Source organism: Parasteatoda tepidariorum, chromosome 1 (assembly GCF_982258835.1).
Source record: "Parasteatoda tepidariorum strain Cologne lab strain chromosome 1, Ptep-v5.0, whole genome shotgun sequence".
Lineage (NCBI taxonomy): Eukaryota > Metazoa > Arthropoda > Arachnida > Araneae > Theridiidae > Parasteatoda > Parasteatoda tepidariorum.
Genome location: NC_141755.1, coordinates 51,991,803 through 52,008,007, shown reverse-complemented (window position 1 = coordinate 52,008,007; position 16,205 = coordinate 51,991,803). Strand labels below are relative to the sequence as shown.

Genomic DNA, 16,205 nt, shown 5'->3' with positions numbered 1-16,205 from the left:
CGTATAAGTGATCGTCATATAATCGATTCCTCACTGTACTTAACTTAACATTGCTTGCTTAAAGTGTTATTATGATAACAGCGAAAATTTAAAAACTAGTAACAAATATTTCATGAAGCTCTGAGAAACTTTAACTGCTTTAATTTTAGGAATTAAGTAAGTCTAATTAGAATTTAAATATATTTCCTTTTGTTTACAAATATATTTTGGTGAATATATATGTATATTTTGGTGGCTATATCGAAATTAATAAAAATAATTTTTTCTTTGCTGTCTATCTGATGAACTGAAACTAAAAACTACTTCTATATTTATTTAGTATGGAGTTCTTTAAATTCAAAATGAATATTTATTAGTTTTATTTTGAATTTGTAGTCTATTACAAAATGTCAAGATAAGTTATTCTACATCTTATTTGTGAGAAATGTCTTCCCCTTTGTTTCATCTTTGCATGCTTTTTACTATATAAATCAATTGATCTTCTTTTTTTCTCTCTTTCCAGAATGCAATATGATAATCATTCAAATTATTCAGAGACTTTAATGCAGCAAGGGTCTTTACAGCAAATGCAGATGACTCTTATGTCCCAACAACAACAGCAGCAACAACAACACATGCCAAATCCTCAACAAGTTTTCTCTACAATTAATCAATCTCAAATATCCAGCCAACTTGGACTTCAAATTGGAATGGCTAATATGCCTCAACAACAAGGTGGTTCTCCACCTTCAAATAACAATTCTCCTACGGTTGTTGAATCTAGTGAGGATAGTGATGACAGTACACCATTAGCTCAGGTTAGTATATTTTTTCTACAGTCTTTGCCTAAATTTTGTAAAGAAATTAAATTTTCTTTCATGTAATTTTTTTTTCTTTTGGTATTTTGTTTAATGTATTGTGAGAGAAATATAATGAATAAAAATTGCATCATTTTGAACAGATATGAAATACCTAGATTGAATAGATTTGAGGAAAGTAAAGAACTTTAGGACATTTTTTTGATTATGATTTTTAAAAATTTTATCATGTTGCCAATTTAAATATTTTAATCCTTGCTGCAATTAAAAAACTTTTTCTGATAATCCTGTATTCGGACAGTTCTTGTCACGAACGGAGTCTCTGGAGTGGTTATAGTTAAATGTTGATTCATCTAAATCTTACACTGTGTTCTCCCTAAGCGTAAAAAGAAAAACTTTAAAAGTGATTTTTATTTTGTAAATTCACCTTTAAAAAGTTTTTATTTAAGAAATGTAGATTTTAAATTTAAAATCACTTAAAAATTTATTAATATCCTCCCCTAAAAAAGAAGAGGTACTTGTAAGCTTTATCCAGTTTAGAATGAACCTAACAAAGTAAATATTTGTAATAGTACATCAGAATTTTACAATAACACACAAATAATTTTACCTAGGTGTAATTATTATTTAAACTGTGAATTAATCTTTTTTAAAATGGAACATGAATAAAAAGGCAGTATATTTCAGGAATGGCTACTTATTTTTACATTAAAGACCAGAAGGGCGCATTTATTGGGATCAAAGGGCAAGCGGGCGCCCCCGTCACCCACCCACACCTCTAAAAACGCTTAGGGAGAACACATTATACTGTACATAAGTATTACCTGTAACACTATTACAATATATTTCTTGATAAAAGATTATTTACAAGAAATATAAATGTTTGTTCATCAAAAGGTTAATTAAATAATTGTCGATATTTAGTATAGTTATTAAAATAAATTTTGTGTTAATTTCATTTTTATGTTAGTTTTCATACGTTTTTTTGATTCTAAGTCCATGTAGCTCAGCATCAATCAAAAGAATATTTTCGTATTTTTTACTTATTCATTCAAAATAGAAAAAATTAATTTAGTGTACAAAGTGTTTAGAAACTAATGCATTGTAATCACATGCTCCCGGGAAAGCAAGAGTTTAAAAAAATTGAGTTTTAAATTACTATGTCAAAAATTGTTTTTTGTCATGATAGTTAAAACCTGAAATTGTCAAAAACTGGCCAACCCTGTTGTCCAGTATTAATGCAGCTTTAATCGGCATCAAATTTACTAACTCTTAGTACCTATTACCTACCAAAATTAACTAAGCATCATTAACATCAGCAATAGTTAGTCGATTTTTACACTCGCTTAGTTTCATTAGTACCATTCATCCAGTAATTTTGCTTTTCAGTACAAAACTTTTTATTTTATTTCAGTTACAATTAATTTTAAATTATTTAGTTTTATAGTAACATATCGGCGTCAAATTTACTAACTCTTAGTACCTATTACCTACCAAAATTAACTAAGCATCATTAACATCAGCAATAGTTAGTCGATTTTTACACTCGCTTAGTTTCATTAGTACCATTCCTCCAGTAATTTTGCTTTTCAGTACAAAACCTTTTATTTTATTTCAGTTACAATTACTTTTAAATTATTTAGTTTTATAGTAACATGTAACTAAATAATAACACATAGCATAACTATAAACAGAATAGGCACATGGTTTCGGATAACTTTAGGAATGCTGATTGGGTGGCGTAGTCTGTCCACACTATGCTGCCAGGATCACATTGATCATGTAGATAATTTGGCATAATGGATAAAAAGAATTAAGTACAAAAAGCACAGGAAACAACTTTTTTCTATTAGAACTATGAGCTAGCAAGCATCATTTAAGTTATCTTTAAAATATTTGACAAAATTGCATCGTTTATAGTTAAATTTATTAATAATGACTTCCGCTAAACCAATATGGAAATTTATTAAAAATTATGGAAATTTCATTTTATTAGGCTTCACAATTTGTGTACTATTGTACATTTTTTAATGATTTTTGCTTATTATGATTAATGTCTTATTTGATTAATGTTGTTAGTGACCACGATATACCTGCAATCCGTTTGGCAAGCATGCACAAATTCTTTATTTTACTGTATATAGTATATGTTACCTTTTCCAACCAAAATTAAAAGAATGTCGGCTTTCACCGGTGAATGTCAACCATCACATAGTCGCTTTGGTAATGTCCAAAATATTTGTTGTGTCTGATTTGTTATTAATTTATTCATTAATGCTATTATATATATTTGATATTTTAATATCTGCTGAAGATAGATTTGGCAAAACATCAGTGTTCAGACTATGGGGCAAATGTATACTGGGCAGTGGTGCTGAACCTTAAAAAAACATTAGTGTAGGGTATATCAGGCAAATGTGTCCCTGGAAGTGGCACTGAACCTTAAAAAAACATGAGTGTGCGGTATACTGGCAGTGTCACCTAACTACACCCAGTATATATTTTGGACATTTACCAAACCGACTATGTGGTTGTCAACTTTCACCGGTGGAAGTCAACAACCACCAACTTCGGTCATTCACAGTAGCATATAGATTCTATCAAATAAAAATTAAGTTGACAAATATCAAATATTCACAGATATTAAAAAATGAAATTATGTCACTGTATCTTAACACAATGACAATAAACCCTTGAGGTCTCTGCAGTACTGCTGTCAAGACTTCTGACAAATTTCCATATTTTTTTCTTTTTCTATTTTTTCCTTTTTTTTTAAATAAATATATATATATATATATATATATATAATTTTTTTTTTTTTTTTTTTTTTTTTTTTTTTTTTACTAAATGAGCAGATAAACTTAGTAAATATTAATTAGCTGCCTGCAGCATATTACTTTTACTAATTAGGTCCAATACCCTGCATATGATGTCTTGGCTAAAATTACTATTATTTTTATCACACTTATTGTTCTTAGATTTGTAATTTTTAGGTAAAATGATTTGCCTCGCTCTTTTATTTACTTAAATGCTTTGGGCACGCCCCCTTTTTATTTCTGAAACTTCAGTCCTGAAGTTTTGAAACTTTTACCCATGACTGCTGTTAGCTCTGCTTCTAGAGCAGGGGTTTCCAACTTACATGAGGCCGGGGGCCGCAATTAAAAATACTAGTCAAATGGCGGGCCGCAACTTTATCAAAATTTTACGTTAGACTCTTATGTTTGAAGGGACATTAAATATTTATGTCAAATTTTTATCAAGTTGTGCAAAAGAAACCTATTGAATTGCAAATTTAAATTAGAAGCAAAGTTTTAAGTACATAGGTACACGATTATTTTTGTATTTGAATAAATATTTTCTTGGATGCAAAACCTGAAAAATAAATTTTTTTGTGCCTTTGGTATGTTAAATTTTACAGAAACGAAGAAATTATGTTTTTTTTAACGAAAGAAAAGTATTTGAAGTTTTTTTTTACGGAAAATGACAAATATTATTTTAGTTCGCGGGCCGGATGCGACCCGGTGGCCGCCAGTTGGAAACCACTGTTCTAGAGGTATGATGCTTTGTTGCAAGCTTCATAATTACTTGACTCTCTTTTGTGTATGAATTAAAAGTTTGAACTCCATTAGCAAGTTTTGATTTTAGTAGGAAAAACCATTTCAGTCATTTTTTCATGACATTCAGTTTATAAATATTTTAAAAAAAATATTGTATCGAGCACAGGGGTTCGTTTCAATTGAAGATGAATTAAACAGCCCTTAAGACTCCAAAAATTTACTAGCAGAATCTTCTTGAAAATACAGTTATTTCTAGCACTTAATTAACAGTATAATACACAACCATACACAGGTTTTGAAACCTTAGGTCATCATCTGACTCTGGTCAGAACACAACTTCAGTCACAAGCAAACTCATACTCTGCTGTTCTGCTCGGCTCACTCCTATTTATACCAGCTTGGTGGCGAACCTCGGAACTTACGACAAGATTTTGACGATTCTCGCATAACATCGTAATTATTGGTCCTATCGCATTGAAACTCAGAAATTTCCAGAAAAATAATTTTGTCACTAAGTCGGCAGAAATGTTGCAAAACCGAGTCTTCTATAAGAAATACATTGGGCGTTATTTTCTTTCAAAATTACGTTATATATACTCGACTTAATACCAAATTTTCTAATGGAACTGTTTATTTAAGGTTTAATATATTTAGCCTCATAACGTAAGACTATACTCAAAATTATACACTCATTTACAAATTCGTAACAATGTAAATATTATCAGCCAAGAAATTATTTTATTTCTAATCGCTTCCGTGTCGTGAAAAAACACATTCCTGAATAGAATTATATATTTATTTGCGCTATTTTTATAACATTTTTATAACAAGTAGGCAATTCTGTTAATCTGTAAAATCATTATGTGTTAATGATATGTTGCAATCATTTGAAGTCCAGCTCAGAATAAATAGTTTTTTTTCTTTCTTTTTCTTTCGTATAAAATTAAAAATGCTTTTAGAATGTAACCTCTTACAATTCCCTCGTAATCATTATTGCACTACATTTTTTTTTTTTTTTTTTTTTGGCTTTTAATTTTGTTTTCTCTATTTGTTTTTATTATTCTTTTGACAAAAAATTCAATACTCATTTTGAAGAAGGGAAGATAAAGCAGTTGGAAAAAAATAATTATAAAATGTTCTTCCATTGGCTGTAAATTAATCTTTCATTTGGTCCTCTCTTTAGTCTTGTAGGTGATGACGAAATAATTAAATCAGTTTTTCCTTTACGTGGGGAAGAATAAAAAAAAATTACAAAAAAAAAGGGATTTTTTATTTTTGTGCGCCAAAGAAAAAATTGAGCTTTTTTTTTCCGACGATGCAAACTAATGAATAAATATTAGATGCGCAAGTTAAAGACGGTGAACAGAAAATCCCTTTTAAGGGGGAAAAAATGTATGACGTTGAATGTGCACGTCTAAGTAATGGAAATTAAAATCAATAGCTTCATTAACTTTACTGATGTATGTATGGGTGGATGGATGTGTTGAAGTGTGTGGTGGGGAGAGACCCCCCCCCTCCACCTCTCTTTCTCCATTTTCCGAGTTTTGCATTTGATTTCTTTTTATTTAATTTTTTTGTACCTTTTTTTTCTAATTTCTTGTTTCGTTTCGCGAAGTCAAATTGTAGAGAGGATTGAAAAATGTTGTTAGCTCGAGGAGGAGGTATGTGTATGTAATGAAATGAGTTAAAAAAAAAGTTTTAAAAAAATTAAATAAATGTAATAGCCTGCAATAATAGTGTTGTGTGAGATCAAATTGCTGCTACCCAGATACGAGGGGAGGGGGTGAAATTGAAAATGGAATTGTAAGTGCATTTTTTTTTTTTTTTTTTTTTTTTTTTTTTTTTTTTTTTTTTGTTCTGACTTTTTTGTGTATGTATTAATGAAATAGCAAATGAAGTCTTTGCAAAAATAAGATATTTTTTTCCTCGACTATTTCCTTTTTTCACATTACATTTTAATACATTTAAAAGCAACTAAGTTAGAATCCCCCTCTTATTTTCCTTCCTCCCTTACTTTCTTTGAAGTTCCCCCTTTTTTACTCATCACCAAATAAAGAGGGGGGGGGGAGCCTTTAATAATTAACTCCTTTGTACAAATTTATATTCGCTTTCTTAAAATTCATCAACGCTAGATTAAAAAATAAAAACAGAGGGGAAAAAAATACTTGGCTCAATTTTTTTTGTCCTTTATTGCGTCGGTGTTATCAAGGGTGGGAGGCTGTGTAATTAAAGGTGTGTTAATTAATAGAGTACTTAGAACATTTATTTTTGTGTCTCTTTAAAAGAACTTAAGCTCCGTGATTTCAGAGTAATCGTCCAGGGTAATTTGTTTAATTTGATAAATGATGCGTCTTATGTTGTTAATTATACAACAAGCTCCCGACATTTTAACTTATCACTTTTTTTTTTAATTCATTTAGGTATTTAAAATCGCTAATGAAATGTTCTTTTTATTTTTGTTAATTGCCTTCTTTCTATTGGATCGATGAAATGTAGTTATTTCATGTGATTTTTTTTTTTTACCCATTTTTGCTCACATTAAGTTTGTGAAACAATTTTTGTCAATATTTAGAAAATGTAAAATAGAAAAGATATCGCTCTTAACATTTTTAAAGTAATTATTTTTGTGAAAATATTATGTAGTGGCAAATTATTTTTTTAAGCAGTTGGACAATTGGTTTTTTGTGGACGTATAACCATTTTAAACGACGCTATCATTTTATTTATTTGTTAACTTTATACTAGAGCTTACACTAAATGGCTATTAGTGACTGTTTTTTTTTTCATCGTTTGAAGTGTTTTAGAACAATGGTGAGTTTTTACACTATACGACAGCACTTAAAACCGGAGGTCAAATAATAATATATCATAACCCGATCTCCGCACCATGCTCCCCAATCGCTTATTCAGGCGTTAAGTTGTAGGTTTCTGAAACCACCGATGCATTTCAGTGGCTGCTATCCAATCGTAAACTCGGGCTTTACCCTAAAATTGAATCCGTCTCAAGTCATTGTAAGTAAGGTAAAAACGCTACACTCATGCCGTCATATCGTTTCACTGTATTTAGCATTAAACCTGCTGGCTACTTCTACTCTATTTATTTTTATCTTGTTTAATTTTCCTTTGTTCATATGTTTTTTGTTTGTTTTTTTTAGCTTATTGGGGCAAAAAAACGACTGACTCCTGAACCTGTTGACACAAACATACCTAAGGTAACCAAAAAACCAAAAGGTCAGAAAAAGAAGAAGAAAAGAGATCCTAACGAACCCCAAAAGTAAGTAGTGTTAACTATAAAACTGCTTATAATGGACTTTTTTTCTAAATATTACCTTCTATATTATCTTCCTCCACTTCCAAAAGAAATGAATAAAAAATAATTATAAAAATCTAAATTTTCCTAGAAATAGAACCTAATATTCTCGAAAATATTAAAATTATTTTTTGAATACATAAAAAAATGCAAAAAACCAACTTAATGTTATGGAGGAGAAAAAAATCTTATCATATGTGTGATATTTCAATATTTTTTTTTCCCCCGAAAATACGAAATAACCATAGAATAGAGCTGGGAAAGAAGTAGAAGAAGCATTTAGTTATATTTCCCTATTTCTCTTCCTCCCAATATCCGATTTCCCTCTGTCACGTGCTCGAAAACAAATAGCTTTAGGAACGTTAAGATCTCCGGAATACCGAAACATTGAATCATTTTTGCTAGATACAAAATTATTTTAAATTCTAATTTTTTAGGCAATAACTGTACTAAATTATTTACATTTTTAAAAAATGAGGAAATTTTTGAACGATTTTAAAAATGGTAAAATCGTATATTTTGATAAAACTTATTACAATTTGATTTAGTAATTTTCAGAAACGTGTGAAGTTATTTTCCAATTAGAAGTTAGGGGCCAAATCCATAATAAGAAAAACACCCCCAAAACATGGCAGACCCACTTCCAGCTTGAACCTGACCTTGCACACAGTCAGGATGAAATGCTTCTTCTGGTCTTCGGTGCACTCGACGACGTGCGTCATTTGAATATAGACAAAAACGTGATTCGTTAGACCATATTACATTCCTCCACTCAGCAACTGTCCTCGTTCTATGACTTCTAGCCCACTGTAATTGCGCAGCTTTATGTGCCTTTACACCTCTTACGAGATGTCCGACTCCAAATGTATATTGCATGCAGCTCCAATTGCAATGTTCTCTCGCTGACAGGTTGGGATGTACCTTCAATCACTAACTGAATCATTCCTGTCTGGTTTGGAAGCGGTTTTGATTGACAAGACAAGTCGTGAAACACGTATCTGGTCCCTTTCATGCATTTTCCGACCACAATTCTGACGTCGTCATTCGTGACCATGTGTATTACACCACTGCTTGTAGAAGCGTTGAACAGTCCGCACCGAAACACCAACAAATCCAGCAACTCCATTCACCATATGACCTTGGGCACGACTAAACACAATTGCCACTCAGTCACATCCTTATAACACTTACCCATATTTACACAGAATTTCCGCTTAAAGCAAAAATATCTCACTCATGGCTGCTTGCCTTTGATCACGTTGAGGCAGTGCGCACGCATGACCATTGCTTCATCTAACGATTCATCGGTGCATATGCACTAGGGTGACTAATTTTTTGTCCGGTACTTCAAAAATTATTTCCGTAACTATGAAATAACAACATGGTTACGAAATAGCATTGATGTATCCATTGGTACATGAGGTACATTTTTTGGAAGTTGTCGAAATAGTTTTAATACTTTAATTAGAAAGTAGCGTTTTTTAAAAATGCTTAAACGTTCATATTCTTGATTTTTTCTTATTTATAAGTCTTAAAATGTGCTTTTTTTCATTGGGTGTTTGTAACAAGGGCTCAATTTTCCTCGCTTGAAACTTTCCAAATGCCAAGATTCAAAATATTCAAGTTGAACTTTTTTCATTAGTTACCAAATAAAATACCCTAAAAAAATTTATGAAGAAAAAGAATTTTCTGCGCATGCGCAGTATGAAAATACTAAACTCATATCTTGTTCAATTTTCAACAAAAAAAAATTTTTTTAATAAAAAATTGTTCCAATTTTTCTTTCGATTTTGTGAAATATTTTTATTGTTATAGCAAAAAGAAGCTAAGTTTTAAAAAAAAAATTATGAATGTTTTAATCTCCATAAATATCTAAGCGAGGCTTACAAAATTTTATGCAATTATTGCTTATATTAACCAAATTCCGATAGTGGATGTTCAAAAGCACTTTTTTCGCTCGCTTCATCAAGCTTCTGGAAACTTTATTGATAAGTTTGGAAATCGCATGACTTAAAGTTATAAAATAACTTTCTAAGTTTTTTTTTTTTTTTTTTTTTTTGAAGAATTTAAAAATATGTCAAGTGTCTCTAGTTATTGTAAACTTTAAACATAATTTCTTCGCATACCTTAATTATATATATATATATATTTTTTTTACTTGAAAAAGTACTTAAAAAAATTTTCGGATTTTATTTTTGTTAAAAAATTTGGCTACCCACCCTGGGAAAAAAGTATGTTAAATAATGAAAATAAAAGTGGCGATATTGTAAACCAGTCCATCTTTTAATAACTACTCGTATAATATCAATTTCAGAATTTGTTTTTTCAATGCATGAATTTAAATAATAGAATAACCGGCTTATCTTAATCTATAACGAAAGCATTTTAAGTTATTTTATGCATAAAATAATTTTATTCTTATAAAATATTTTATTACCTTGTTTTTCATTTGTTCCATTTCATAAATTACATGCATGTTTTTAAAAGCATCTTATACGGCCAATTTAATCTAAAATATTCAGATATTCTTGTCTTTTTAAATTATGTTAGCTTAATATATTTCCCGAATGAAATTTTAATCATTCGTAAAGAATAAAATCGGAGCACTAGGAGAAATTCCAATTTTTTCTATTATTATCTTCTTCTTTTTTTCTTTAATAGCTTGTGTAACAAATGGGTTTCTGCTTTTGGCCATAATTCATCGTCGTTGTAATACTTTGAAATATTAAACAATACCAACTGCGCTGAGGAAACTGAAAAAAATAAATAAAAGAGTGATAAACGATTGAAAAACACACATACACTCTTTCCAAAGAAATAATAAATGAACGAGACTTAATGTATGATCAAAATGGTCCCTTTGTCCTATTTATGTGTTCACGGTTGGGGGAAAAAAAATTCTTTTTCTCTGTAGAAATTGTAAAAGCAAATCATAAATTGCATTTAATACTCTTACATTATAAATGAAATGAAATAAAAAAAAATGAATGACTTTTTCTGAAATCTGTTTTAGTCCCGTTACCTTGGTAACGGAGGGAAAAATGTGAAATAAAAGTTGGACGTACAGACCGACAAATATCCCGCTATTATGTAACGTTTTTCATCAATAAATCCCTTTTCTCCGGCAAGCTATTGTTAAAAGTGGCACTTTTATGACCGTTCAGTCGACGTATTCCTATAAATATAGAGTTCTATAAAAAGGATTATGTTTTTATGGATTATTATTATTATTTTTTGAAATTTATGACTCTCTTTTTACGCAATATCTATGTAAAGCAGGCTTGAAATTATGACTCTCTTTAAAATTTACAGTCGCTGTAATTTTATTGCATTGGGCCATTATCCTAAAAATGCTAATATTGCGGTTCTTATTTAATAAAAGCATTTAAATATTCACTTACTTGATTACTTTTTTTTTTTTTCTTTTAAGTGATTGCAAGCATTTTATGAATTACTTTAGGGTAACTCGTGTGAATTACTCTTCCTCATTTGAAAACTTTTTCACTTAAAGATTGTTCATTTATTAATTATTTTATTTGCATTGCAACTTATTTCGTAAGATTTGAAATTTCTTAAATCGTGAACTAGTTCGTTAATTGTATGCTGGATAAAAATGTATTACGTTTCAATATTTCAACTTTTTTTTTTTTTTTAGCAATTTTACCTCGCAGAGTTGTCAAATCTCGCAGCGCGTTTATTTTATTTTTGTGAGGGGAGTAAATTAGTACTTATAAATGACTATTCAACATGATCGATTTTAATATGATGGAGCTTGTCCAAAAAGTATGCGTGTCCAAAAGTGATCGCGTGATTTTAGACAACGCTCTTCTAAATAAACATTCATTTTTAATTAAGGTTTAATATCCGCGAAATTCTAGTCATGTTGTTAGAAACCTCGTGGGAAAAAAAAACTTTTGTATTATTTTTACCGAAAGAAAGACAAATATATCCATTATTATTATTTTTTTTTAACTGTAAAACATTACGCACGTGACAACTAATTTGAAAATATTGGAAAAGGTGGCCTAGGAAGGGATCCTATCTAAATTTTATTGTTCAATAGTGCAATTTTTTAAATTTCTCCGTTTTTTCATTCCTCGAAATTATTAATAATTATTAATTATCTCTAAATAAAGTAGTTTGTTCAAATTTAAGAAAGTGCACCCTTGCGTTTTTCACTTGTATAACTGACGTGCTACAAACAACTATGTTAATTATAAATGTTTTGTCGTAGAATTTTTATTAAAGTTATTTTGTGACAACAATGTTATCCAGTGTTTTCTTTTTTTTGTTTACAAATGAGCTAAATAATCATCGAAAATATTAAATATAAGTCATAACATTTCGTTAACTTTTTTTTTTTTTGAATTGAGAATCATACTAACAATTAGCATGTAATGTAACTATATTGTGAATGAGCCACAATTTAAAAATAATTTTCTCCTAATAATTAATAAAAAATTTTAAATTGTCTCTTTTATGAGATGTCTCAAACGCAATAAGTTTGCTATCGATTCAGATAGAGTTCGATGAAACAAGAGTTGACAATTCGAAATGAAGCATCGTCTGTTGCACAAGTCATGAAATCAAGAAAGAATTTTTCTCTTGTTTGTATGCAAATTTGTGGAAAGAAATTCCATCTTACCTAAATTGAATTGCTCATCGAATTGAACTTGTCCCAAAACTGTAGAAATAAAGGTGCTTTAGTCATATTTACAGTTAGGTTTTCGAGTATAGGTACTATCCATAAATGATGTAACACTTTTTTTTTCTAGCATTTTTGACCTTCCTCATTCTCTTAGCCACAAGGTCTGCACACATCACCTTACCCTCTACTTCAGTTACAGTTGTTATTACAGTTACATGTTACAGTTGTTTATTAAATTTAAAGGATATATTTTCTTTTTTTTACCCAAGATGTTAAGATACACATTTCTTGAAACTTAAATCCGAAGATAATGTATGAAAAAATAACTACATTCTTTACTTAATACAAAGAAGTTTTTAGTTATTTGCGTTGCTATATTAGCTGAACTCTAAATAAACATCAATTCGCGTAGTTATAAATGTGTTGTGTATGTATTTACAGACCAGTCTCAGCGTATGCCTTGTTCTTCCGCGATACTCAAGCAGCTATCAAGGGACAAAGTCCTAATGCCAGTTTCGGTGAAGTTTCAAAGATCGTTGCATCGATGTGGGACAGTCTGGATGTTGAACGCAAAAATGTGAGTTACCTTTTATGTCACTTCTTCTCTACATTATAATTTTTAATTTCTTACCTACCTAAAGTTTATTTGATTTTGTTAGAAAGCTATTTTTGTTTAAAAATAATACGAGTGAATTGAACTACTTGGTTATACGAGGTCGTTGACATCACGCTTAGTGTCATTCAAATGTGCCCTAATTAACTTGATATCGTTTTTATTCTTACATGAATTATGGAATAGCTTTGAAACTGTTATGCGGTGAAAATTCTTATTTTTGGTTTGAATGTTTTTAAAACACTTCTTATATCGTCGTTGTTAGTTGTTGGTGCGATGTTGAAGATGTGCGAGGCCAAAGAAGCATGACAATTGTACTGATTGATCAAAAACTATCTTTAATTACTGAGGAGATGTATTGCTTGTAAAAGGTTGCTTTCCTTGTGAAACGCCCGGTGTTCGATCCCTCGCACCTATGCAGTTCCTAATGAACTGTGGTGGCTCAGGGGATAGAGCGCTCTCATCCAAATGAGGTTCGCTGGGTTCGAATCCCAGCTATGGCTGGTTGATACGAATTCCGCTTCCGTCTCGCACCAACCACAGTACTGGCGTTAAAATGTCTTCCTTGGTAGGCGGATCATGCGTTGGAATCCCCTTGCAGTCAGCCTAACCGTGGGAGGTTTTCCTCTACATCCAACGCAAGTGCGGTTTAATGCATCAAAAAGTTCTCCACGAAGGCAAATTTCTCCCAATACTTGATCCAGGAGTTCTCTTCTATATTGGGCGCAAAATTTGGCTACGGAGTTGAATATTGGAAGTCGTAAATTCAAAATTGAGTTGGCTGCTCAACAACGGTTATTAAAAAAAAAAATTGATGCAAGAATTCATATTTATTAATATCAAAAGTTTCATAAATTCGATTCTGTTTTTATTATAAAAGTATAAAGATGCCATTAGAAGATTGTTAGCTTTGCCTGAATATTTACTTCAAAATGATATCTTAGGTTATTAAGACATTTAATTACTACAGCAGTATTATATTTTAATTTATCTTTTCTTTATCTCTTAAGAACCTTACTTCAATAAATAAATAGTTTATGAAATCCTAGGGCGGGGGGAAGTAACGTAAGGACAATTTTTGTTCCATTTTCTTATCAAAATCTTAATATAATCCATCTCGGGTGAGAAAATATATTTAACTTGATTTATAATATGATGTATTTTTTATTTAATATAATGAAAACGCTATCAAAAAATAAGGTATGAAATGTAATAAGATAACATGAAGTTTTATGAAATTTTTATTTCTAATTCAATTTCCTACTACGTTAAAATAAGCAGCTATGTGTTATTTTCGAAAAGAAAATGAACTCGGCAGCGCACAATTTTACGAGGATATAACTATTAATATGGCTAAAACACCTACTCGAACATATATTTTTCTGAATTATGATCGTACATTAAAACGAGCAGTTTGGACGCCACCCTCTGCTCCCTGCCCCCTCTGTACCGAAAGCCTGAAATGCAATTAAAATTCTTCATCTCATCGTAGAAATAATACCTCTGGGGCCATAAATTTCTTTCTGTTCGTCAGCTCTTGCAGCCTTTAATTGAACATAATCGAAATAAATGATCTTTCACGGGTGACAAGGAGTCCTGAAAGCCTTTTCCATCCCCTCCTGTGCTGGGAGCGATTTTGTTGCGAAAACTCTCTTCCCTACAACCAAGAAAACATCTATTTGTTACAAAGTTTAGCTTTTAAAAATTTCATTTCATTGGAAAGTTAAATATAGGCTTAGTTTATTGTTATGATAATTTATACATTGAAAATAATGCATCAGTTTAATGATTGAAATTTTTTTTAATTAAAATCGGGACTAAGCTTTCTGTGTAAAAATCCCTAAATATAATTACAGTACTGAACCCGTTATCCGGAAATCAGAAAACCAAAAAACCGGAACGAAATTTTCTCGCCCTTTTTTTTTTTTTTTTTTTTCCCGCATAAGATTTTACGATTTTTCTTTCTTTTTTTAAAGATGTTTACCTTACCATCATTTTGGAAATAATCATTAGTGTATTACTTCGTCGTTTTTTCTTATTTTTAAGATTATTTCCAAATATTTTTTTTTTTAGTTGAGTGTAACAATAAAAAAAAAAAAACGGCTTTTTGTAGCGATTCAGAAAACCGGAAAAATCAGTTATCTGGAATAGCGATTGTCCCGACCGTTCCGGGCTTAATATGGGATAATTGTACTTTTCTCATTGAAATAAACTTTTCGTTTTACATTGAGTCTCGATAATTCGAGGTGAGTAGGACCGAGCTTATCTATCGAAACTTAAAATTTAATAAATATTTAAATCAGTGGTTACCAACTGGCGGCCCGTGGTGCAGCATCCGGACCACCGAATCCTTTTTCGTGTCCCGCGAACTAAAATATATTAGTTGTCATTTTTTTGCGGCCAATTTTCGTAAAAAAATCTATATGGGTTTAAAATACCAATAAAAATACCTTTCGTTAAAAAAAAAACTAATTTTTCCATTTCTGTGAAATTTAACATATCAACAGTGCAAAAAAATTTATTTCTCAGGCTTTACATCAAAGAAAATACTTATTCAAATACAAAAATAATACTTTGATTTTGTACAACTTGATAAAAATCTGACAGTAATATTTAATGTTCCTTCAAACATAAGAGAGTCCTATATAAAATGTTGATAAAGTTGCGGCCCTCCGTTTGACTGGTGTTTTTATTTGCGGCCCCCGGCCTCATGTAAGTTGGAAACCCCTGATTTAAATTAATGGAAGCAAAGCAATTTTTTAAATTTCCGTATTTAAGTGAGAAATATATTTATTTGAGGAAAATTTACTATCATTGGAGGATCGGGGTACATTTACTACATTAAACCAAGTTACAATATTCATCATATTACTGCATCAGATTAATTGTACTTTAAAATAATTGTCGAATGTTTTTTATGTAACACGCAATATCGTTTTTCAACATTCAGGTTTCTCAACATTCAATCGTAGTAATCGTTCCACGTGTTGTGTGTAGGTTGGTCATTATTTGGGAGCAAGACTGATTTATTTTTATTTTTTTCTCACTAGCTCGGATTTATGGTGAAACAACCGAAACTCGAATTATCGAGAATATATGTACAAAATAAATATTGAATAATATATACAAAATATTGAATAATTTGAATAATATATACAAAAAATAAATTTTCAGTTTAATAATTATTTTTTTTTATAATTAAAATCGGGACTAAGCGATATGTTGAAATCCGGGCACATCCGGGACACCATAAGAAAGGCAAGTGCTTAATGTGGGATAA

General features: G+C 30.4%; 1 protein-coding gene and 1 long non-coding RNA gene across 4 annotated transcripts in view; one reads left to right on the top strand and one right to left on the bottom strand.

Moving 5' to 3' along the window:
- LOC107452080 (thymocyte selection-associated high mobility group box protein TOX) overlaps positions 1-16,205 on the top strand; it is a 215,809-nt gene that overhangs the window by 190,613 nt on the left and 8,991 nt on the right. For all 3 annotated transcript variants that reach the window (XM_087163794.1, XM_087163796.1, XM_087163798.1), the window contains 3 exons: positions 503-797; positions 7,510-7,628; positions 12,754-12,889. In XM_087163794.1, coding sequence (XP_087019920.1) covers positions 503-797; positions 7,510-7,628; positions 12,754-12,889 — 550 coding nt within the window. The remainder of the gene's footprint in view (positions 1-502; positions 798-7,509; positions 7,629-12,753; positions 12,890-16,205) is intronic.
- LOC110282530 (uncharacterized) overlaps positions 10,118-16,205 on the bottom strand; it is a 52,574-nt gene continuing 46,486 nt past the window's right edge. The window contains exon 4 of the long non-coding RNA XR_015433702.1: positions 10,118-10,417. This is a non-coding gene — a long non-coding RNA (uncharacterized LOC110282530). The remainder of the gene's footprint in view (positions 10,418-16,205) is intronic.